Raw genomic sequence first — 25,984 nt, forward strand, 5'->3', positions numbered from 1 at the left:
AGGGAAGAAGATTATATTGTTGATGTGGTTAGGAAGGTTCATGTCTATGTAGAAATGGGAGCATGAGACTTGAAAGTGCAAGAAATAATATGTTGCGATGTCTGTATGTATGTGTGTACTGCCAACCTCTTTTCTCCATCAAGGTTGAAGCTGGGAAGTTCTAAATGTCTTGTTACCCCTTCAGCCTGTAGTGCGAGTGGAGAAATCACTCTGATCTACCATGACATAGGAAATATTCCGCCTCTATTACATTTGTAAGCACACATTTATAGGCATTAGTCCTAGTTTTACACATGAGGAGAACTAGACTTTGTGTTCAGATTGGAGAAAAAGAGAATAACTAATATTTATGATAAGAAAAAATGTTGAAGGGAATATAGACAGTCATTTGCTAACAGGAAAAGCAGATTCTCTGCAGAATAAAGAAACAACTATAGAGGAGATCATAATGTACTACAACAAGGAGATGCACCCAAAGTTTAAATCTGCCAGAAATAATTTTTAGGATACCTGAAGACACAATTAGAGAAAGAGGTCTAAAATTTATCTCTTTATTACTTAAGAACTTGAAAGATTGATTTTGTTTGTAATATCTAAATAAAAGATTAAAGGAAGAATCTAGAGTTTGTAGTATAGAGGGTTTCTCATTATGTTTAACAAGATATCATGATCTAAATCCAGTGAAAATCCATAGGAGGTTGTTAGCAAGATATAAAAGAATGATAGCAGTGGGGAAAATAAAAAGAAAAGAAAAGCTTACAAAAAGTAGTCTAAGGAAAATAATATATCCATATTTTAAGAAAATCATGGTAGAGAAAACATAGCACAAAAAGGTCACTTGATATTTTGCTGCATAAATACTATCATTTGAGAGGGTGAGGGATATTCTCAAATATCCCTGGGGCACCTGGGTGGCTCAGTTGGTTAAGCATCTGACTCCTGATTTCTGCTCAGATCATGATCTCACAGTTCATGAGTTCGAACGCTGCACAGGGCTTTCTTTATGCTGACAGTGCAGAGCCTGATTGAAAATTCTACGTCTCCCTAGCTCTCTGCCCCTCCACTCCTCTCTCTCTCTTTCTCTCTCTCTCTAAGTAAATAAACTTTAAAAAGAATGTTAAAAAATAAAATTAAAAGAAGAAAAAAGAGGCAAATCTATACTGTATAAGGAAAGATACCTCTTTGTTAAATTAACTACCTACCCACACTTCTGAACTAGAACTGAAAGCACCAACATGATCTATATTTTGAAAGAGATCAACTATGTGGGATAAGATTAGAGCTCTGAGAAATTTTGTGTATGTGAGCCAGAGAATAGTAGAAAATAAATTGCAGACACTGGTCAACTGGAAGGACCATGGAATTTTCTAAGATAAATGTTCAAAAATCCTTCAGCTATTGGTGACAATAGGATTATATATCATATAAAGAGAGATCTAATATAACATATATCATTCAAATTTATCCTATTATAAAAATGATAGGTATACTATCCTCATTTAACCAATGAGGAAAAAAAAATGAAAAGAATTAGTGCTGATAAATGGTCAGGTGCTCAAAATATTCAGTAATAGTGTCTTTGATTTTGTACAATGTAAACACTATATATTTACAAATTGAGCCCATTTCCAAAAAAAAAAAAAATAATGTGGATGTCAGTTAAGGAGATACTGTAGTAATTTCTGTGAAGTGATGAGGGGACCTGAATTATGGTCATGACAAAAGAAACAGAAGAGAGAAATTTAGGAGTTGTTTTTCAGGAAGTCCACAAAGGATTTTGTTTTGAATTGGATGATTTTTTTTATTTCCTTAAGTTTCTTTAGTTTCCTTAAACAATTATTTCTCACACAAAATATGAAGTATTTAACTATTAATATAAATGTACATTACAAAATTACCCTGTTATGTCAGCCTGAAATGGAACTAACTCAGTATTTGTGTCTCAAGTAAATTTTAAATTAAAGTTATTAACTGTTTTGACTTTGGATTACAGATGCTTTTTAATCAGCTTGAATTGGATGATTTTAATGAGAAGCAAGAGATTTCAAAGTCATGTTTCAAGCCTTCATAACAAAGAAAAAAATAGAAAATTTGGGAGGAAGCTCACCCCATCTCCTCTGATAACATAAGAGCTCTCAAGCATGTATAGATATGGAAATATTACAAAACCTAAGATTTTTAAAGTATACTTAAAAAAAACATCTCCTTGCCTTTTTTCACATAGGATTTGTTTGTTTGGTTGTTTGGTTGTTTGGTTTGTTTTATTGTTCAGCCTTCCTTCTGACCCATTTCAGACCTGCACTATTGAAACTCTTGTTTCTGTTCCAAGCTACACCCTCATCCTCTAATAATGATGCAGCTAGAATGACGATCTTAGGCTAATTTGGTTTCCTTTGTCTTTTTCCCAAAATACTTAGCATATTGCTTGCAGAATACTATCTCCCCAACTAAAATATAAACTCTTTTTAGGCCAATCTTTGATTTGAAACTCTGCACCCTCATTGTTCAACACAGTGCCTAGCCCATGATAAATATCCAACATATTAATTCATTTACTCTTCCATCCTAATTAATAACTTGAACAATATAAAAATTATTACTTAGATGGGAAAAACTTTGGGACAAAAAATACTTAGTGATAATGGCATGTCATAGTAAGAAAGCTCCTTCTTTTGGCTTAATAGAGTAAAAAAAAAAAAAAAAAAAAGAAAGAAAGAAAAAGAAAAAGAAATCCCAATCACATCTAAGATACGATGTGGGAATCCTTGACATATTTTGGAAGAAATGTAAAACCAATATCCTGAGACTACAATCATTTATCATCAAGTAGCAGTTGTTGTTAGAATTGATATTGATCCTTGGTAAATTGCAACCAGAGTAACCTTGTTATATCATCACAAAACTCTCCCACTACATCATTTAGCTATGAGATGCTTCCTTAACTTGTGTCCTTAAGTTTTTCTCTTCTATATTCAATCACATAAGGACACAAGCATGTGGTGCAGAGGCAATACAAAATGCTTTGGGACATTTTCCAATTAAATATTTGCCAGAAGATAATATATAAATTCATAAAATATAATACTTAGTTCAAAAATTCATTTGATAATAAGGTACTTTTAAAATTAGAAAGAACTTAATAGGCAATATAGCTCAATTTTCTCATCGTTAAAGTGAAGAAACTGAATTTAGTTAAATGATATAACTAGGGCTGTAACGCCAGAGTTTGTTCTAAAAAGTGGCATTCCTGACATCCGATTTATTTTCTTTTTTACAATTACCATTAAGTGAATGAAAAGTGCTAGTTTCATACATAGTAAGAAGTTTAATAGGAACTTGAAATGAGGAACTTTCCCCTACCACACTGTTATTTTACGTATGGCCTCCAAGTGGGATTGTTGAAAGCTGGACTCAATTTCTAGATTTGCTTCTTATCATTTGTGTCATCTAAACTTTCCACAGCTCAATTTTCTTAAGTTTTAAAATGGGATGAATATTAGTGTCTACCTAATAGGGCTTTGTGAAATAAAAGTGAAACAGTAAATTTAAAATACTTAGAATAGTACCTTGGTCATAGTAAGCAGTCAATAAGTTTTAGCTGATAGTATTATTACTAGTTTTATGATTCCATAAAATAAGAAATCATAGCTTTGATCTGTTGAACAGTGAAAACAAATGTAATTGAAACTCTTATATTTTCAAATGTCATTATGGAAAGTGACATCATTATATTCCTGTCCCTGCATCATCATTTTGCTTGAATTTCTTCTAGTTTATATACATCATTAGGAAGCATATTTGGCATGATATCATAAATCCTATAGGGGAAACCAAAGTGCTTTGCATTTCTTTCTTTTTTTTAATTTGAGAGAGAGAGAGAGAGAGCGTGCATGAGCAGGGAAGAAGAAAAGAGGAAGGGAGAGAGAGAGAGAGAGAGAGAGAGAGAGAGAGAGAGAGAGAGAGAGATTGACAATCCTAGGTGGGTTCCACGTTCAGCATGAAACCTGATGTGGGGCTTGATCCCATGACCCAGGGATCATGACCTGAGATGAAATCAAGAGTCAGACTCTCTAATGACTGAGCCACTCAGGTGCCCCTCTATTTTTTCTAAGTGATGAATTAGTAAAACTCTTAATGGGAATTACAATGTGTGTGGTAGCCTTACTAGGATATCTTTATCAAAGTTACAAAATTTAATTTGAGGGAAAAGTGATAATAGCACAAAATAAAGTGTGTAAGATCCCACTTTATGAGCAGTCAAATATTCAGCCTACAACCAATTATTTAGAAACTGATCACATTTTTGAGATACTAAGCTTCTTTATTTTTCTTCATCCTTTGTTTCTTCTGCTTACATTTTATTCATTTCTCAACCTATCCATGTAACCTATTCTGGAAGAAAGAGGGCAAAAGGAGGAGGAAAAAATCAGATCTGTTAATGTAGTTATTTCTTAGCAGTGTGAAAGAAGTGTAAATTGTCATGAGAGAACCACTGTGGGTCACCTGCTCCACCAATGTGCAGCAGCTATAATTCCTTTGTCTTCCCCTGGCCTGGATAATTGAGAGCTAGCTGATATGTTTGGAAAGATGTAGAGTACTGCATCTTTAAAACTATTCATCACAAATGACTGAATGATCCAGCAACAATTGAAACCTTCTCTACAAAAATGTACTGAAGATTTTAAATCTAAAGCTAAAATATTTTTAAAGCTAAAATATTTTTAGTCATATCAAGTTATTAGCTATCTTTATCATTGCTCCTGTATTTGGTATACAATTCACTATGCCAGAGAAATATAAATTTAGGTAACTCAAAAGAAAAAGACAATTCTTATCCACATGAACAGAAAAATATCTGCACAGAAATTCAAAAATTGTACAAGGATTTAATTAAAAAAATCAGGCATTATGTATTTAAATAAATATATCAAGAGAGAAAGAAGGCAGTCATGGAGCCCAAAACCTATTGAAAGACTGAATACACAAATGGACAATGGCTAGATCATACATAAAAACAGAAGTCTAATCCCCAACTTAATAGCAACTTACCTGGGAAACCGTATCTATAATAAACAGGCCAGGAAGCCAGTCCTGTTATGTAAGTTTTGCAGGAAGCCAGATTGTTACCTCCAGCAGCAATCTAGGAAGCTAAATAATAACATATGTAACAACTTAACCAAAGTTGTCAGGCCTTGAGTAACTAATAGCTTCTCTAAGTTTTGTCACCACTTTCAATTTAGGACAAACCAGAGAAAGACAAATATATACCTGTAACTAATTACACTGGATGTCCCACTTCTAATTACCTACCCTCTTATAGTTTCCCCACGCCAAAAGCCTCCAACCAAAGCATACTTGAAGCCTTCCCTTTTCTCCACTATAAAGCTTTCCCACTCTTGTGTGCCTTTGAGACTCTGCCAAAATGCAAGTGGCAGCGGCGAAGTCCCTTGCTATAACAAGCTCTGAATAAAGAGGCTTCGCTTCTCTCATTTGTTTGGTCTTCATTAATTTCCACACTATTGAGCATCTCCTACATATCCATCAATGGGGAACACACTTAGGTATCCTAAAAAGATAACCTTCACAATATTCTTAGCAGATATTTTGAAGTTTATTTATTTATTTTGAGAGAGAAGGAGAGAGACAGAGAGAGAGAGAATCCCAAGTAGGTTCTGCGCTGTCAGCACAGAGCCTGATTCAGGGCTCAATCCCACGAAACCTTGAGATCATGACCTGAGCTGAAACCAAGAGTCAGACGCTTAACCGACTGAGCCACCCAGGCACTTCTGAGTAGATTTTAAATCTTCATTTTACAGATGTACAGACCTGAAGTTTGTAGAAGTTAGACAGCTTCTCATGTTCTTCCATTTTCATCATGCTAGAGTAAGCATTTTTGGTATATTATTGTGATAAAAGTATTTGAGATAGTATTAAAATGGTACTAACAATAACAATAATAATAACAACAACAGGTCTAAATTTGTTGGGTGTTTTTTAGCAACACTTGCATCTGTATCTATCAACTTGCTGGATAAATGTCAGCTTTGTAGTTTTAATTGATTCATTGCTTTTAAGTCATGACATGTATCAAAATACATACAGATTTTGAAATAAAAGCACCATAGAATAAATTACATCTATATCTTATTTGCTATAAAAAAAAAAACACATCAGCAGAAGTACTCAGTCAAGTAGTGATTGAATCAATAGGTTTTTCTAGATAATATGTAGAAAACGTTGTGATATATGATATTGAAAAGGAAATAAGTACAAATGAAATTTGAGTGATTCTTAAAAGAGAATAAGTATGTATTTGCCTGGCACTTTTCAAAGGGTAATTGTTTAGCAATCACATAAATTAACTACCATTGTATTTATTTTACATATGAAGAAACAAGATGTAAAGTTATTAAGAACAACATGTAAAATTTATCAGCTAGTGAGCAAAAGAATCTATATTTAAAAGTCGAATTAGTTTTTGGTTTCGAAGTTTAGCAAATATGCTCAAGAAACACTTGATTAAAATTCACTTTAAGATATTCCCTTACCACATAAGTTGGCCACAGAACCTAAAACTGAAGTAATTTATTTTCTAACTATAAAATAATATAACTTAGCTTTCTAGGAAGAAAAAGGGAAAATAGCATTTGCACAAATTAGAAATTACCATGGAAGTTACATAAAACCAAGTTTTTTAAAATAGGAAAACACAGATGAAGTTACATAAAACCAGATTTTTTTTTTAAATAGGAAAACACAGATGATTAATCAGGCCTCTTAATGCCTGAAAATAAAATGGTATTTAAGCACAATTCCCCTAACAAAGACCTGAAAAACTAAAAAGAAATCTACAGATAACATTGTTTAAATAATAATGTGGAATAAGAAATGATAACTGAAGGCCAAATAATTTCTCATGTGGCTTCTACTTTGTCTCACTAATTTCATTTAGTTAATTCAAACCTTTATTAAGAATTCCTTGCATTGAGCATAAATTAAAATGAACAGAAAGTTGAAATCTGAGATGCCTTACGAAAAGAAAAAGATTCAAGCTCTTGGCCCTATAGCATTTCATGTTAAGGAAGGAAAACTGTTTTCTGAAATGTCTCTATTTTAAGAAAAGCAATACATTTGTCACATAAAATTACAATCACCAAAGTTATAATTTGGCCATGTTGCTAAGTATATGGAGGGGGGAAAGTTGCTTCCTTTATATACCTTAAGGACTTTGTTCCTTCCTATAAACAAGACTGATGTTCAATGAGTATTGATTTAATTTGCAAACCTTTTAGTTGTCTTCTCCCCATTGGGAAGCACTGACATATTTTTCATAGAAAAGAAAAATTGAGGTATTTATTTTGCCTTCTTCTACATCAGCCCTTCTAAATGGAGCAAATGAGCAAAAGGTATGGGAGAGGTTGGAGGATGCATTTCATAATCACCCAGGGGATTTCTCAAACTGCATTTATCTCAAACATTGAGGTATATGTCAAGAAAAACAACCATATGATGAAAATAACATGTTCCAATAACTTTGAGGCAGCAGTATGTGTGATAGAGGCAGGCTGCCTACATTAGAATCCTACTCTCCCACTGGCTAACTGTAGGATACCAGTCAAATCACTTAATTGTGACAAGTTTCTTCATTTTAAGATGGAGATAATGTTAATAGAACCTAATGATATTGTTGTAAGGAATAAGAGACTTAATATATATGTGTTGACACAGGGTAAACACCAGGTTTATATATATGTTGACACGGGGTAAACACCAGGTAAGTGTTATGTTATTATTGCTGTGGATCTGAAATAAAGCAAAGAACTTCACTTATGAAAATGAGCAGCAAGTTGAAAGGTTTCTTATGCTTGTGGTCGAGACAAATAGAATGCTGTCTGTTCCACCAGCTATGATAATGTTCTTAAATGAAGGAGGCTGGATACTTCTTGAAGCCAGGGATTATGTCAAAATACTTTGAATCTCAAGTGTCTAATCATGCCTTACATGTAGGAGTACTCAATACATGTTGACTGAACATTAAATATTTTTTTAAAAAATAAACAAATGAATGAACACATGGATTGACAGTTTTCAGAAGAAGAATGATAGTCATATAGAGTGTGCTTAATATTTAAAATTAAATGCAAGTTCTTTTCAGAAGCTTCTTTCAAAACCTAAATCTACATCTTAGAATTGGTTCAGCAGTCCCCCCAAAAGGATTGATATAGTTCAAAGTATTGCAGTTTTCTATTTCGACTTCAAAGTGACAGGAAATACTTAAAGTCTCTTGAGTGAAAGAGGTTGTACTTGTATCACCTCTTGACTAATAAATAAGTCCTATCATCTTTTTTAAAGAGCCTATCTTGTTAAGAATTTTCATTTATATAAACACAGAGTTTTATTAGCTTGAATTGGTTGTAGATTTTTTTTAAAACTAAGATTTAAGTAACATACGACAAAGGCAACATTCCTCTTTTTGAAATTTTAAAAATACTTCAGAGTACATATTCTATTACCTATGTTTGTGTTTCAAAATTAACTATATATGGCATGTCTTTCCCTGGTATAGTATGTTTTTAATCTAGGAATCACCCGGAATTGAGCTGTATAATTATTTTGTAATTCCAGTGCTTATAATATGTTTGCATGATTTGTTTCTCAGAAATAACATGGGAGGTGGTATATAATCATTTCTTACCCTATTTGAGTCAATTCTTGCTCTGGAAGTATAGATGGGAGGTGGGATGTTGAAAGCCTGAGGGACCAGGTATTCCTCAGCATCCATCATATCTTCCAGGTCCTCTTCATCCAAGAGATTCTGAAAGAACTTGCTGTCATTTGGACTGGGAAGCTTCATGCGATCATCACCCTAAAAGTTTGCCCACCAGACAAACAAACAAACAAAGATTCTTCATCTTAAATATATGGACTTTGCAGCAAATTTATGTAATATCAAAACAAGTGGTTGAAAATTCATGCACTCGTTTAAAAAATAACTGTTTAACACATTTACCAGTCACAAAGGAGCTTGTAACATACTTAGATATGACACGGTAAGATAAATACATTTAATAGAATGTGATAAACGCCATTAGAGGTAATTAAAGCACTATGCTATGGCTCTTTTGAGGGAGGCATAATCTATTTCAGACGTGAGAATAACTGTATAGGCTTCATTGCCAAGATGTTGTTTGAGCTGTGACTTTAAGAGTAAGTAATAAAGGGCAATTGACTTCTCAATCTTTACTGTATTTTATTTGGTTGGTTTGATAGAGTAGAGTTATCAGGACATGTAGGCTCCATGATTTTTTTTTTTAATGTTTATTTACTTTTGAGAGAGAGAGAGACAGAGAGAGAGAGACAAAGCGTGAGCAGAGGAGGGGCAGAGGGAGAGGGAAACAGAACCTGAAACAGGCTCCAGGCTCTGAGCTGTCAGCACAGAGCCCGACTCGGGGCTCGAATACCCGAAACACCAGATCATGACCTGAGCCAAAGTCAGATGCTTAACAGACCGAGCCACCCAGGCGCTCCCATGATTTATTCTATAGAATGACACTGTTAAAGTGATAGCTTTAAAAATCACAGCAAAAGTGGCAAATAATATAAACAAGGGTGGGAGAGACACCAAAACCCTACTCTTTTTTTGCCTCCTATATTTCTTAAATATGATTTTTTTATTTTTCAAAATTATGTGACATTTTGTATATAAGTGGTTTATGCAAGTTAATTTGGGAGAAAAATAACTAGGAACTATTAGATTCTAAATCCTGACTTTTATCTTCATGGCAGACTATTAATAGGAAGATAAATGCTACCTTGTTTCATTGAGGAAAATTAGTTCAGTGTAACCCAAGGTCCACTTGTTTATGATTTAGGCAAAATAATCATAGAGAAATATATTATAATTTTTAAATTATCCAATCCAGTGATTCTAGTGTTTAATATAAAATGTTCTTTTGGACTGTTATTTGATTCATATGTACATCCATTCACTGGAATCTGAGTTATTGCTTGGATACTGTATATCTCCCTTAACAAAACAAAATATATTTATAAATATATTTTAGGAAATTGAATGCAATATACTGACACTTTTAATTCACTGTCTTAAAACCTGGACAAGATTAAAACAAAAATCCATCTTCCCTTTATTCTGAAAGGGAAGATTATAATAATGGACATGACTTAACGCATAATGTTAACAAAAAGCAGAGTGCTAGAAGGTTTATCTGAGGATAAGGACTTCTTATGTATATGGATAATCATAATTATCTGGCCATTCAATAGCAGAGGCACTTGAATACTAAGGCAAGATTCCTAGAAGGAGTTCTGACATCAACTAGAAACCTCTTTTCCATAAGTCATTTCACATGATATTCTGCTTAATCGATTTATGAATGGTGATTTACAAAGTTCCAGCGTCCAGATATGTACCAACCTGAATAACTAGATATCTTTGAGGGTCTCGAGCCATCCTCGAAAATTCAGCAGCCAGTTCCTTAAATTTAGGTCTACTGTCTGCATCAATCATCCAGCCTAGAAATTCACACACAGTAAGAGGGTCACTGTATCTATCCATAATTAGGAAGAAGTAGGATGTAAATTTTACGAAAACATAGGCTGTTTGAAAAATACTGTTTTAGTAATAATGATCTAAAAAAAACAAAGAAAGCTAAAGAAAGAAATAATCCAATAGGCAAGGTTCTATCTCAAGCAGTTTGTTGATGTTCATAAGTAAATGTGAATAAGAGAAACTTTTTATTCTGTTGATCTAATTTAAAAGTAATTTTTCTTCTTATGAAACATTACCCTAGGCTAACTATAGGAACTTACAGAATCTCCTATATTTTTTTCTTAAGTGGAGAGAATGCTTCCTTTTTCTTTCTTCCTTTTTTAAAAATTTTTCTTGGATGGCTATAGAGGAGTTGATGGGGACATAATTTATTATTTTCTATTAGGAGTGACATAGAATACAAATTTTAGTTACAATGCAGTGCACCAGCACAGGGGAGGGGGTGGGGGTGGGGAAAGAAATAGAAAGCAACTTTCTCAAGCTGTTTTTTTCCTGGTGGGAGAAAAAAAACAATGCAAAGTAATTGGTAATGTTTGTTCAGCACTAGCCATTAGCTTATCTAACTAGTAACCTTTGCAGCATAAAAATACTATCAGCAATTTTCAAGGTATGTATTATTATTTAGCTGGGAGTCTAGATAAAGTGGGTCTTATCTCCCCAGGCTCTGCTTAGCTGATGAGATCACAAGAATACAAGTACTAAGCTTTCCTTGATTTTCTTGTCAAGTGACCCTTTTCTTAGGTATTAAAACTCATAAAAGCAAGGTAAAACTCTCTATTAGGCAAAATCTGTTCCTGATTTCTCATTGTTTCATCAGAGTATCAAAATGAAGTATATAAATCATTTCTTATGCTACTTATGAGATCAAATTATATAATGTATGCATGTTTTTAAGGTTTTTTGCATCGATGACTACTGAAGATGCTTGATTCAATAAAGTTATAAAGTGAGTTTCTTTTTTCTGGGAGTTCAATTTTTATTCTTGTTCTGGGAAGTCTTTGGGTGTCATTTCATGTATCATTAATATCACCTGATTTTTTTCCCTCTCCTAATAAAGCTGCACTATATGCATCCATTTGCACACACACACACAAAATTGCTGTTGATACCAAGATGCTAATGAGAAAATAGGTGTTTCTGGAATTATTAGAACCTAAAAAGGTTAACTTCGCCAGGAGGTATCCGTTTCTTTCTAACTAAATATTGAGTAAATAGAACTATGCTTAGAGAAAAGGGCATGCTGACCTGAACTGGAAGGCACATTTTTTATTTCTTTCCTCACTGTCAGAATGTATCACACATGTCATGAATATAAATCTGAGTAGACCTGGGTCCAAAGTCTCTTATTAATAAGATGCTTATTCACCTTCACCAGTTTGTTTCTTTGCTAACCCTGTGTAAATCGAAAGGGGAAAACCCCAGATTACACAAGAAAGATTGCTGAATGTTAATCTCACTTAAATTAACTAGGAAACTCCAGAGACTTCCTTAATTCTATTTAAATTAAGAGCCTAGGCTGCCAAAACATATTTATAATACGTATGTGTCTGGGGCATAGAAAGGAGGAAAAAAAAGTAAGAGCGTTTGATGTAAACAAATGATCAAATTGAAAAAAAAAAAAGTAAACATTCATAATCTTTTTATTTGACTGTAGATTCATGTCTTCCTACTTTCCATTCTGTCCTGCTAATTTCCTGTTGACTAAAACTGGTAAACCTATTTCCATTTAATTCATTTTTTCAACTATCAGCTTCAAGCTTTCTTTCTTTATATCAGATCATTTGTTTAGACTGCTATTTTCCTATAAAGATTACTAACATTATTGTAACTAATTACATCTCTTTATGAAAGACAATGTGATTGTCATGGAAATGATAAGAATCAAAGTGAAATGAATCAGAAGAGAAAGAGTCATATAATTTTGACTTCATAACATGGAAGCATGATATTGCTTCCTATTCATAATAATCACAAAAACGCAGGTGTTTACATGATCTTTTCATAATTATTTTTGGACTTTTACATTTTTCAATATACAAAAACATTATGCAGGTAGATTAATCTATACTATTGCTTTACTAAGAGTGATGATGGTGATGATGAAATTATTTTGCAATCTTACATTTGACCATGACCATGTAAACGTCAATAGTGCAGATAGGAGGCTGGGGCAAACGTTCTCCTTTCTCTAATAAATCCGGGATTTCTCTGGTTGGAATTCCATCATAGGGTTTTCCTCCAAAGGTCATCAGTTCCCATATGGTAACTCCTAAATTGGAGATCAAATATTTACATAAGCATATTAACAACATACTTTGAATAAACCAGCAGTATGCCAGTGACAAAAGAAAGCTCCCTAGAAGGCAATCAAAATTAGACTAAAGAAAAGCTCTTCAGATTTCTATATTCATTAGCAGAAGCCCAGTGACAAAATCTTTGTGGGAAATTCAATTATCTTATTATTGTCTTGAAATTTTTAATGAGTAGCAGAGACAATTCAGAGTGCGTATCAGAACACAGAATCTTTTCCCCATGTCTACTTTTAAGTAATGTTAACATTTGCTGATTCTAGTTAATTTTCACTACACCGCATTAGAGTCTATCAAACAATTTACTATAAACATGTGTATCTAGTATTAAGTAAATACGATTGCAGGCAAAATCTGATGTTGACTAATTTTGACATTAACCTCTTTGTTATTAAAAGCCCTATGGGCTAAGCTGTGGTGCCAAAATGAATACCTTATGTTATGATAAATAATCATGGCTCTCTCTTTAACTCACACAAAGAGAACAAGTGGAAAACACACACACACACACACACACACACACACACACACACACAGAGATTTATTTCTTTAATACCTGTGAGACCCTGAGTGAGGAATGATCCATATATACCATAATACATGTGAAGTAGGCATCACAAAATTGAAAGGAATCAATAATAGTTGATCCCTTAGATAATGAAATCACCTTCTTGAATCACTAGAAGAGTGATTTGTTCTGTAAAAGCAAATACCCTAAATATTAACATGCAAATAGCTAGCATTGATGAAAATGATTCTGATTTGAACAATACTATACACATTACAGACCTCTTCTTTGTGATCTAATAATTATACAATTAAGAAGTTATCATTTCTTAAGGTTAAGGATTATAAGTTCAGAAAGAGCTGTATGTGTATAGGAGTCTCACCAGGTGAATTTTGATTGGTGCATATAATATGCAAAATATGGTTTAATATAAAATCCATTAATTAGGACCATGCTTTCTTTTCCATGTCCATCTGTAATGAATTATTTATTCATTTTTAGTTCATAACAGTTATCATTGACTAATAATAAAAATACAAAGCTTAAAATATAAAAGTATATGTGAATTGCCAATCATCCTTTATAATAAGATCACTAATTACCTGATTTTTTGATTAATATTTATATCTTATAATTCTTATATAAAAATGTAATTAGCGACACAATTTAATTGATTGATCTTTATTAAACCCTACTTATGAGGCACCTGGGTGGCTCAGTCAGTTGAGTGACTCTTGGTTTTGGTTCAAATCATGATCTCATGGGTTTGTGAGATCGAGCTCCATGTAGGGCTCCATGCTGTCAGCATGAAGCCTGCTTGGGATTCCCTCTCTCTCTCTCTCTCTCTCTCTCTGTCCCTCTGTCTCTCTCTTCCCTTCCCCTGCTCTCTCTCTCTCTCTCCCTCTCAAAATAAACAAATAAATAAACTTAATTTTTTTTAAATCCTACTTAATTTTGCATATTAAAAAATGACTTCCTAGAGCCAATAATTAAGATTCAGTGTCCATGAGGCAGACTGGAACAAGTTAAGAACTGGATGGCTGTCCATTTCTATTCAGTCAGTCAATATAAATACACATTTATAGAATATATATTTAATGAGGACATTTTATGAACTTATGTATGCAATTATAAAAGGCAGAATATATGCCCTCATATCTCTATCAGAACTTACAAGAAAAATGCAAAGCAATTACAAATCAAAATAATAGAAAATATAATAAACAGAAACATAAATACAAAAACAAAATCAGGAACATCAAAACCCCTACTTCTGCCAGTAATAATTTAATTAAATCTTTTTAGGAGTGACAAGATAGGGTTAAACAGAGATGGCTTCATGCAGAAGGACAATTACAGGAAAACTGAATCAGAAACATTCTCAAAACATACAATTCTATCATTCAGAGATATAAACCATAGCCAATGCATATTTATTTTTGTAAAAATAAAGATGAACCCAGTGGCAATTTTCTACAAAGGTTCACTGTAAACAACATTATGTTTCTGTCTTGTATACCATTTGCAATCAACTATAATATATCATAAAAATCCTAAAATGCCTTATGGGTATGGATTGATGACCTGGGCTATATTTCAAAGCAGAGTACTACTTATCTATCTATCTATCTATCTATCTATCTATCTATCTATCTATCTATCATCTCTCTATCAATCTATCTATCCTCTATCTGCCTACTTACTTATTTTAGAGGCCATTTAAAATTTGACTGTAGTAGACTGTTACATTTATTTCAGGGAAACATACATAGGAAAAAGGGAAAAGAAAAAGAAAAAAGTATATGACATATATCAAAATGTGTGTGTAATATATAATCTATCATATAAAATATAATCTATGGATTTATCTCTATCATATAATATATAAGCTAATTTGTACCATATAATATATATAATAGATTTATGTTTCTATTAAGTCCTTACAGTTCAACAACTAAATTTTACAAGCATTTTCCTATACTTGTTTAAATCTCAAACACATCACACTTTCTACTTCTAAGCTGAGTAGAACACATGAGGCCTTACATGGAAATTTTAAACCTATAGCATACATGTATAGAGGAGGAAAAAAAAAACACTTTAAAGAAATGCCTTATTTTTATTTTACTTTTATTTTTTAAAATATTTATTTTTGAGAGAGAGAGATGAGAGAGAGAGAGAGCATGCGCGAGCGCCAACGGGGGAAGGGCAGAGAGAGAGGGAGACAGAGAATCTGAAGCAAACTCTAGGCTCTGAGCTGTCAGCACAGAGACCAAGATGGGGCTCAAACCCATGGACCTAGAGATCATGACCTGAGCCAAAGTAGGAGGCTTAACCAACTGAGCCACCCAAGAGCCTCTTAAGTTTTTTTAAAGATAATTTGTGCTTTTCCAGATAAGAGGTGTAAGTTCTTTAATGATTGAATAGCTTAAATCTTTTGCCTAAAAAAAACAATAATAAAGATAAAGCAAAGTTTAAATTTGAGTGAACTAAATTGTATCATGCTTTCAAGACCCACCACTCCCTTTTTCCTTAAATGGACATTGTGCTTTTAATTTGTAAGAAATACTGGTTTTATTTAAACTTAGAAAAGCTATTGATTCATTCTCATTAATATCTGGATGGACTTAGGTTGTGAATAGACAGATGCTAAATATCTCATTTCAACAATTAAATTAAATGCATTACATGAATGTTCTAAGTTTGAAGACCACTCTTTTCCAGTTCATATTATTCACTCTCTAATATGTCTGTTTATTCCAAAGTAATTTAAAATCAAAGGTGCGATTAGCAATCTTCTCATATCTCTACCCTCACATTTAGTGCTTTCACCTATTTGCTTTCAGTAATTGTTGTTCTTTGTTACAATAACTTCTTTCTTATTATAGAACAGACATTCTTTCATTTTTAACATGTTTTCAAAGAGTTTTTGATAATTAAGGCCATGAGGTTCTATGACATTGTTCCTAAACTAAAGTTGACTTTTTTTTTCCTGTCAAAATGATCACAAAAGTTGCTACCAAACCAAAGATTATGGTAGACAACTCAACTGAGATATTAACATATTACATTTTAGAGAATGAAGGAATAAAAAAAAGGCAGATAATATTATTTAGAGGTTTTTTTTTTTTTTATGGAATAGCAAAGAGTTAATTCCTTTAAGAAACAAGGCTTATAAGTATTTCCAACACAATAAAATAACTTGGTTTAAGATATTTCACATGAACCTAATATATTTAATTTTGCCTTAAAACCCTTAATTCACAAGGAAGATTTATTTACCATAACTCCAAACATCACTCTGATGGGTGAACTTCCTGTAGTGTATACACTCCAGAGCCATCCATTTAATCGGCATCTGAGAAATAAAAAGAGAAATAAAAAGTTAACTTTTTATAGTTATATAAAAATTCATTTCTGTAGTCATTTCTCAAAATATGAGCTTCTAGGCTTGCCTCAGTTGTATTTTTTGATTGTGTGTATAGAAAATATAAATATAATAATAATAATAATAATAATAAATGTTATTTTTAAAGTTTATTTATTGTTTAATTTACAACCAACTTAGCATATGGTGCAACATTGATTTCAGGAATAGATTCCTTAATGCTTCTTATCCATTTAGCCCATCCCTCCTCCCACAACCCCTCCAGCAACCCTCTGTTTGTTCTCTATATTTAAGAGCCTTTTATGTTTTTTCCCCCTCTGTGTTTTTATATTTTTTCCTTCCCTTCCCTTATGTTCATCTGTTTTGTATCTTAAATTCCTCATATGAGTTAAGTCATGATATTTGTCTTTCTCTGGCTAATTTCACTAGCATAATGCCCTCCAGTTCCATCCACATTGTTGCAAACGGCAAGATCTCATTCTTTTTGATTGCCGAATAATACTCCATTGTATATATATATATACACCACATCTTCTTTATCCATTCATCCATTGATGGACATTTGGGTTCTTTCCATACTTTGGCTATTGTCGATAGTGCTGCGATAAACATTGGGGTGCATGTGCCCCTTCGAAACAGCACACCTGTATCCCTTGGATAAATACCTAGTAGTGCAAATTCTGGGTCGTAGGGTAGTTCTATTTTTAATTTTTTGAGGAACCTCCATACTGTTTTCCAGAGTGGCTGTATCAGTTTGCATTCCCACCAGCAGTACTTAATAATAAATGTTATTTTTTAACACAGGGAACCATGAATTGAAATTTATAAAATTCTAAAAGTGAAATAACCTAAAGATATATTTTTAAAAGCTTCAAAAACAATGACAAGTAAAAGAATAAAATAAGTATCATTTTCTCTATTTCTTAATGTTCAGCAATTAATTCAGTTACTAGTTATTATGACTCTCAATACTACTCTAAACATCTAAGATATGTGCTTCTAAAAATATGGTCTATTACATTTTTGCCCCCAAAATGAGACTCCTTACATTTTCAGTTATCCCTTCAGAACATTTCTGACCACCAGTACAATGGACTCTTTCTACACTTGCCCTTTCCTTTTTCCTCTCATATAATCTGGTCACTTAAAACACCCACAATAATGTATTCCAAAGTTAGGCTTGCTTTATTCCCCAGCCACAAATGGTCTCCCTTGTTTTGGTTAGCCAGTATTGAAAATACATACCAAAATAGGTATTATATAAAAGGATACGAGAGGATCAGTACCAATCTATTACCACTACAAGAAAAACAACTCACATACCCTGCTGATGATGGGTCAGCAGAGTAAGTTTCAACTAGGAACGGCAGCATTATATAGCTGAAAATATAATTAGGTTCTACAGAATAAAGATAAACACTTCTACTTTGCAGTTGAAAGCTTAAAACTAAATAGGCCTTTGAAATCATGAGGTTCGCTGCTCACCAAGGTGACATCAAGGTAACTCTATGACAGAATCATGGCATTCAGTGAAAGGGAACAGAAGACACATTGAAAGTAATTTCCCTATGGGCAAGGAGTTAGCTGACTTTATGGACTACGGACATTGTGTTAAAGAAGTAAGTTTAAATCACAGGTGGCTTGATAAAGACTTAATGGTAACTAGGCATTTAAAGCTATAATGAATCTTGCTTTAGACAAATCCTACAGCTGTATGTTCTTAAGACAAGTCAAGTCATGTGATTTATGGACTTCTACTGTGCAATCTTGTAGTGAATTTCAAAGCTGTGGTCTCAAACTGCTGCAATTTGGTAGTAAACAGGCAAAATAGTCTAATAAAATCAAGGAAAGGTCAGGAAATACTACAAACCTTAAGTTTTTTTAAATTTTATTTTCTTTTGTCTTGTGATAAGATTTGAAGACATATAGTTATATAAGATATCATACAAAGTTATATAAAAATCATATACTACATGATACATAAAATCAATGCTAAGCATTTGAAAGCATTGCAAAATATTTATAACATATATTTGGATGGCTCATGATAAATAAGGCACATGATAAATATATTTATACGACACTTTAATAACTTTTTTTTTGTTAGCATGAGTTTATACATAGGTTAAGGTTGCATTTGCTTATTTCATTTGGCCTCTCCTGGTCCAAGTTTTGCTAGGGGGACCTCCAGATGGAGAAGAGATATCCTCACTGGATAGCCAAGGCCAGCAATCTTAGCATCAGGTTAATGAGAAAAACAAGAGCCGGAACTAAGGCATGAGCCGGGACCATATGGCAGGAATACAGTTGTCAGGCAGGGCCTGAGACTAGAGAGTCAGAAAAGTAGAAGAGGCAATGGCACTGTTAAGATTCCTGGGACATAGCAGGCTGCATTCTGGTGGAGAGAATCAAAAAATAAATAAAGTAAATTGGTCAATCATATTCTATGATAAAAGCTGAAAAAAATATAACCATATTAAGAGGAATCTGTTGTACCTGGTATAGGAGGATTCGAGGTTAAATAGGATGATGAACTTTCCAGTGAGTTATGGTTCTTGGTACTAGCCAGGTTACTATGAAAGAATAGTTGGGTCTCTCTGTAGTAGCTAGCCCTGCGTTCTTAGGATCAATGAAATAATGTCTATGGCCCTTAAGTGTAATATCTGGATTTCCGAAGGATCCACCTACTTCCCACACTGGATGTGACATAAGGACCACTAGAGATGAATTGTCTTATTTTGGCTACTTTTGAGAAATGGAAGTTGGTTCGTATATATACATTTGACCCTGGGTGGGAGAGAAGGCAAATGGTAGAGTTGAGATTTTATAATCTCTTAACCTCAGGCTTATTGACTTCTTCTTATAACATATAAGGAGATAAAAGGATATCATACTATATTTTCAAGCCATATTGTTCTAAAAAGATACCCACCTTTCCTCCATCAGCATTATACTCTTTTTCATCTCCTTCTAAGAGCCTAGCTAGTCCAAAATCTGTGATTTTCACATGGTTTGGAGATTTCACTAAGACATTTCGGGCTGCCAAATCCCGATGAACAAGCCGTCTTTCCTCCAGGTACATCATTCCCTGAAAAACACCAAGTTCCAAAAAGACAGTTAATGCCTAGGCTTTTCTATTGTCTAAAAAGTAGTTCCTTTGCCTTCAGTTGCAAGTGCTTGATTTCTCTAAGTGAAGCCAGAATCCTGGAATATTTTTCAAAATTACGAAAAACCCAATAAAGGGATAAAAAAGCAAATGGCAAATAGCTTTTGGTCTTTTCCCCTAAAGTCCTGTAAAGAATGAATTACCTGTATATGAACTAAATGTTAGATCATTTTTTTTCCCCAGAGATTTTGTACTCTCTTGCAAACACTTCCATCAGTGAAGTGTGCGTGCGTTTCAGCAGATAAGCTAAGAGACCCACACATTTCTAGTTGTTTTCTTCTCAATAACTCCTGCTTGATGTCACTCTCCCCTTACACCCCTTCTCCAAACAAACACACCAACCGTAATTAAAAAAAAAAAAAACCCAAAAACTTCATATGCAGGTTTAATGGCACCAAAATCACCATCATAGTTTCTATCAAAGCTGAAGAATTATATTATTCTTATTAATTAGGCAAAAAATGAATTATACCCCAGAGGCATGAAAAGCCTATACTTTTTTAAAATGGTGTCAATGACAATAGTAGTCATTAGAACAACCTGCAAGTGAAATTACATTGTTTATAGTGACCCTGATATTAGCCTTTAATATGTTTTCTTCAAAAAACATATAGGGTTATTAAAATAAAATTCATTACTGATTGCCAACAATTTACATATATCCATATATATTCATATGGGGATATATATATATCTCCATAATTCATAAAAGCAATAAATAAAATTGTACTTTGCCAGTAAATAAACTAAGAGCCATTAAACATTAGCCTTAACTAAAGGTTGATGAAAAGAAGCAAACTCAGAGGCCTAGATGGGAGCGAACATATTTTTATTCAAGTGTTAGAGGAAATTCTGTATTTGAGGATTTCAGTGGTAAAAAACATTGTCGCTTAAAAACAAATCAGAATTATTATAAAATCATTAAAGCATACTCTCATGCCAATTCCAAATCAAAGCTGTTGGTAGTTAATATCACAATTGCAGGACTTTGAAGGATTAATGGTTTTTGATATCAAAACAAAAGCTGCGGAAAACAGACACATAAATCACACAGGTAAAAAAAAAAATGAACCATATACTCAGTGTAGTGTAAAGAGAAGATTGCTTCAAACAGCATCATGAGCCAAACACTATACTATAAATGCCCATTAAACACAACCAGTGGACGTACTGCCTGATATGGTCCAACTGGTCAGTAGTGTATTTGTGTTTTCTGAAATCAGTCCATAACTGAGATTTATAAGGTTTCGTCCTCTTTCCTAAACAGTGTTTTCTCTTCGATTATGCCAACTAATAAATTCCTAGAATAAAATGAATCTGAAAACATATAACCCTTATATGACTAAGAGATCAAAAAAATAGATTTATTGTCTTGGAGATGAAGTATTTTTAATTATTTGCCCTTTTAAGAAATGTCCACAAAAACATTCATCATTATCTTTCCTACCACTTTCATATCAGAATATGGAAAGTGTGTTTGCAACAAGTTAATATTCAGATCCACACACGATGACAGAATACACACTATGTTCCAGGCACTGTGCTAGACATCAGGGAACAAAAAAAGAGTCAGAGGAGATCTATTCATTGCAGGAAGACAGAACTGTTAATAAAGTGGGCAGACGTGGAATACAGGCTTGAACGGATCAATGTGACACATGTAAGGCATTTAAGGAGAGCTGTGTTTTGAGGACCATTTGTAGTATAGCCTAGAAATGTGCACGAGAGGGGAGCCTTCAGGGAGGTCCTGAGGCCTAAGTAATGTTTGAATGATGTCCATCAGTTGGGCAAGATGAGAACAAAATTGCAGTTACAGAGAACACACACAGGGGCATCAATACCATGGTGCACTGGGACAAAGGTACGTAATTCTGTATTTCTAAATCATTATTCATAAAGAAGGGAGAGTGATGAGTGGTGAGGCTGACAAAGTAAGAAGAGGCTTGATTCAAAAAGGGCCTCTTACGTGTTGTGGTAGATAATCTGCACTTCACTGTGGTGATGCAGAGGTTGCTTGAAAAAGGAGAGTGACACAGTGATCACTGGAGTCTTGCAAAAAAATCACCTGGTGTATAAACAAAGGGCTGGACACAAATACAGCAGAAGTCAGGAGCCACTTCCACAATGCAGAAGAGAAGTGATGAGGTGGAAAAGGATGAGAGATAAAGTTTGCAGACTGGCAGTCTGAGCTATATCCAGCTTATATGCAGTTTATATGCATATATATTTTTGGCTCACACACTGGGAAACTCTCAAACATCCTCTTTAGCTGATTACTGGCTGTACCCCATTGAGGGCACCTCCAGTTGGCCAGGATGCCACCACTCACTATTACTACCCACGAATTCATTTATGATACTCGTCTAGCTCCTCATGTATGATCATCTGAATCTTCAACTAAACTAGTCCACAAGAAATTTCAGGGAGAGAACAATTTCAAGTTACACTTATACAGTAAAGTAACCATCCTGGTAATTGAATAATGAAGAGGAATATAAATTACAAATGATTCTATTTTCTGACTTTTGTAATTTAGGTGGATAATAATTCCTTTAACTAAATATTATCCTAATGCAAATACGCATATATTTCTTCACCATGTGCAAGAATAGTGATATATTCTATACCAATAGGGAGCTAACATTCACCAAGAAGCTTAAGACCCTAATGACATATCCATATTACAAGCAAAACTTCAAAAACTCCATATGTTCTTTGATATTCTATATGCCAAGTCTTAGCAGGTGATAGACTATCCTGAACCTCTGAACCTCAATTCTATTTGTCTTAAAAAAAATGTTTTCTTCAACATAATGAAAACTCAATTCAGGCAACCAGATGGTAATTTATGTATAGTTTCACTCACCTGACCATGATTAAAAGATAAAAACAGAAGCATCTATATCATTACCAAATCATCAAAATACATTTGTATGGTTGCTTTGTAACTATGCAACATCATGGTTATGACTGCTTTTAGATCATTAATTAGGACTGCTACCTTAGTTCTACTTTCACACCTGAATTAGAGTGTTGAATCATCTATTGGATTGTTCATGATAGTTTTCTCCACATTGCAATTATTAAGATAGGATTTTCTTGGTGGATGATTTCATTAGAATCACAGTCTCTTAGATTCCTTCAAAATAAAATCACTCCTTAAATCGGAGCGTGATGCAATTAAGGAGGCAGTTATTAGAAATAGCAGTGACAAAAATAAACTGGATGAAGTCCCTTGAAGTTTGAAGATGATTAAAAAAGAAGGGCCATTCATTATCACTGAAGGGATAATGCTGCATTGGTTGAAAAGAAACTTACTCTCCCTTGTAGCAATTCCCATGTCCGTGCCATGTCTGCCTGGGTGGAGTACATTATGGGACTATGAACACTGACAATAATGACAGCTAACATTGACTGAGTACTCAGAACACAGCAGAACTAAATGCTTCTACATTGGCAGGTTAACTTAATCCTCTGAGAAGCGTACTGTTTTTATCCCATTTTTTTTTTAATTTTAACGTTTATTTATTTGTGAGACAGAGACAGACAGAGCATGAACGGGGAGGGTCAGAGAGAGAGGGAGACACAGAATTTGAAACAGGCCCCGGGCTCTGAGCTGTCAGCATAGAGCCTGACGCGGGGCTCAAACTCACAGACTGTGAGATCATGACCTGAGCTGAAGCTGGACGCTCAACCAACTGAGCCACCCAGGCGCCCCTCATCCCATTTTAAATACGAGAAAACCAAGTCTCAGAGAGGTCAAGTTACTTCCTCCAAGTCATCTAAGGAGTGACAGAACTGGGATTTGGTTCCTGTGGGGTTCTAAAGTCTGCATTTTTAAGCCTACCCCCTCTCTTGGTGGGTTACAGGGTTGTGTGAGCATGAAGAAATTAATGTACACAATGAAGTCATATGGCTTTAGAAGATCCTAGTTCTTTTGGAACAAAATATTATAAGAGATTTCTGTGAATTTCAGGGAATAATGCAAGTGACTGACTTGTATTTTTATTTAAAATTCAGCTAAATTATGGAACCTCTTTCTTATTTAGTGGGAATTTGAATCATATAAATTGGAAATTTAATTCTTGCTTTGACCACAGGATATGAAGGATGGTGGAGTTGGTCTGAGTGCAGATTCTGGGGTCAATCACCTGGATTGAACCCCAACTCTGCCATGTTCTAGCTGTGTGACGCTGACAAGTCAATTAACCTGGCACTCACCTTCATCTCTAAAATGGCCATAATAGCACCTATACCACAGATTGTTGTAAAGATAAAATGAGTTAATATACGTAAGGAGCTTAAATCGTAACTCCCATATAGTAAGTGCAGGGCATGCAAGCTTTTATTACTGTTCTACAGATAAATATCAACAGTCATAGTGTGAACAAGAATAACTTACCCTCATTAACTTGAATTGCTTATTTCAGAAAATCTGTGAATCCCAACTAATATATCACAGTAGGCGTTCAATAAATGTTTACAAATGGTGATATATATACCCACAACCAATCCATCATGATTAATGCATGGATACAAATTCAAAATAATTACTGTTCAAAGTATTATTTTAGTAATGATTCACCTGAGGATGTTGTCATATAAAGAGAAGAGAAAAATAGGGAATCTACTAAGAGATTTGGTGCCCTCCATGAATACATCACAGAATTAGGATCTTAGTGAAGTTAAAGGTAATTAATAAGATAGGTTGGAGAGTTTTCAATGTTGCAGGAAGGGTGAATAAAATAGTACACTTGTACCGGACTGTGTGTCTTTTATCAGCACTGACGGGAGTTTTCTGTAGACATGTTTTAGGGGCATTTTGTCTACTTCTAGATCCAGGTGCTATAAGTCTGATTTTTACTCAAACTATTCAGAATTTACCATTATCCAAACCATTCAGTATTTTACCATTTTTCATACTTGCTCTATATGCTGTAATGAGTTTTCTTACTTATTTTCTGTTTTGCTTATACCTCTCAAAAGGTGCTTTAATAAATACAAACCTTATTCTGACTTTCAGAAATGTACTTTAATACCAAATCCAAGGATAATTTTATTACAATTGAGTTGAAAGTTTTAATCTCTGGTTAAAATCGACTCATCTAAACTGCTCTGTGGAAAAAAAAAATATCAGTGACTGACTTAATTTTAAAATAACAGTATTGACGGACACCTGGCAATGACCTTCTTCTCAATATTATATTTGAATCACAACTGTCTAGCAAAAATGCGTTATTTCTATGTTTTAATCCAATGTGAAAATGTATTCTGCCCAGCTGCAGGAAGCTAACACAAGTCAAGAGAGACCAGACTATTTTTGACAATAAATATTTGCTTCCCATATATAGGACATGTGACACTTTCATCAAACATGTGTGGAGCTAAAAATTTCAAGCTGCAGTCAGCTTTCACAGGCATTAATCTCTGGAGTTAGCAAGAGTACACTTTTTTTCCTGTTTTCATTCTAATAACCTCAAGCTTTTTTAATAACACAGGAAGCTTCAGGAAAGCTAGCCTCAAATGAAAATCACTCCTCTTTTCTACTTTTCCTTCTAAAAGCAATTCTATGCCTGAGGGGGGGAAAATTCAACTATAATGCTCTCTGTTAGGGCTAAAGATATGAGCATGTTCAAGGGAAGAAAGGAGCCTTTTTGGATGAAGTAACTGACTTTATCCAAATAGTGCACGAAGGGAGACTAAGGGGGCTCATAATTAAATAAACTGAGAAGCCTTTTCAACTAGCAAAAGCTTGTTCATGGCAGCGGAGAAAGAACACAGAACTGAATGTTAGAGTCAGAAGTCCCAGACATGCTGCTCACTAGGTTTTTGACCTCAGATACTCATTTCCCTTCTCCTATAAAAGTGACAGATTGGCCTAAATGATCTCTGAGGTGTCCTCCAGCTTTAAATTTTTATTCCATGATAGATGGAATTGTACAATAGATCTATATAAAATACTAAATTGTGGGCCAATAAAAGACACAGAGAATAGTAAAGAAAGATGTAGACTAGGTGCCTTCCTTCAAATGTTTAGCAAGAG

The 25,984-nt window shown here is 33.9% G+C and overlaps 1 protein-coding gene across 1 annotated transcript in view; it reads right to left on the reverse strand.

The window, feature by feature from the left end:
• ERBB4 (erb-b2 receptor tyrosine kinase 4) overlaps nt 1-25,984 on the reverse strand; it is a 529,970-nt gene that overhangs the window by 26,525 nt on the left and 477,461 nt on the right. Inside the window, exons 20-24 of the mRNA XM_032594121.1 lie at nt 19,708-19,863; nt 16,670-16,745; nt 12,693-12,839; nt 10,436-10,533; nt 8,696-8,866 (exon numbers count right to left, since the gene is read on the reverse strand). Of these exons, the coding sequence (XP_032450012.1) occupies nt 8,696-8,866; nt 10,436-10,533; nt 12,693-12,839; nt 16,670-16,745; nt 19,708-19,863 (648 nt within the window). The remainder of the gene's footprint in view (nt 1-8,695; nt 8,867-10,435; nt 10,534-12,692; nt 12,840-16,669; nt 16,746-19,707; nt 19,864-25,984) is intronic.

Source organism: Lynx canadensis, chromosome C1 (genome assembly GCF_007474595.2).
Source record: "Lynx canadensis isolate LIC74 chromosome C1, mLynCan4.pri.v2, whole genome shotgun sequence".
NCBI classification, from domain to species: Eukaryota; Metazoa; Chordata; class Mammalia; order Carnivora; family Felidae; genus Lynx; species Lynx canadensis.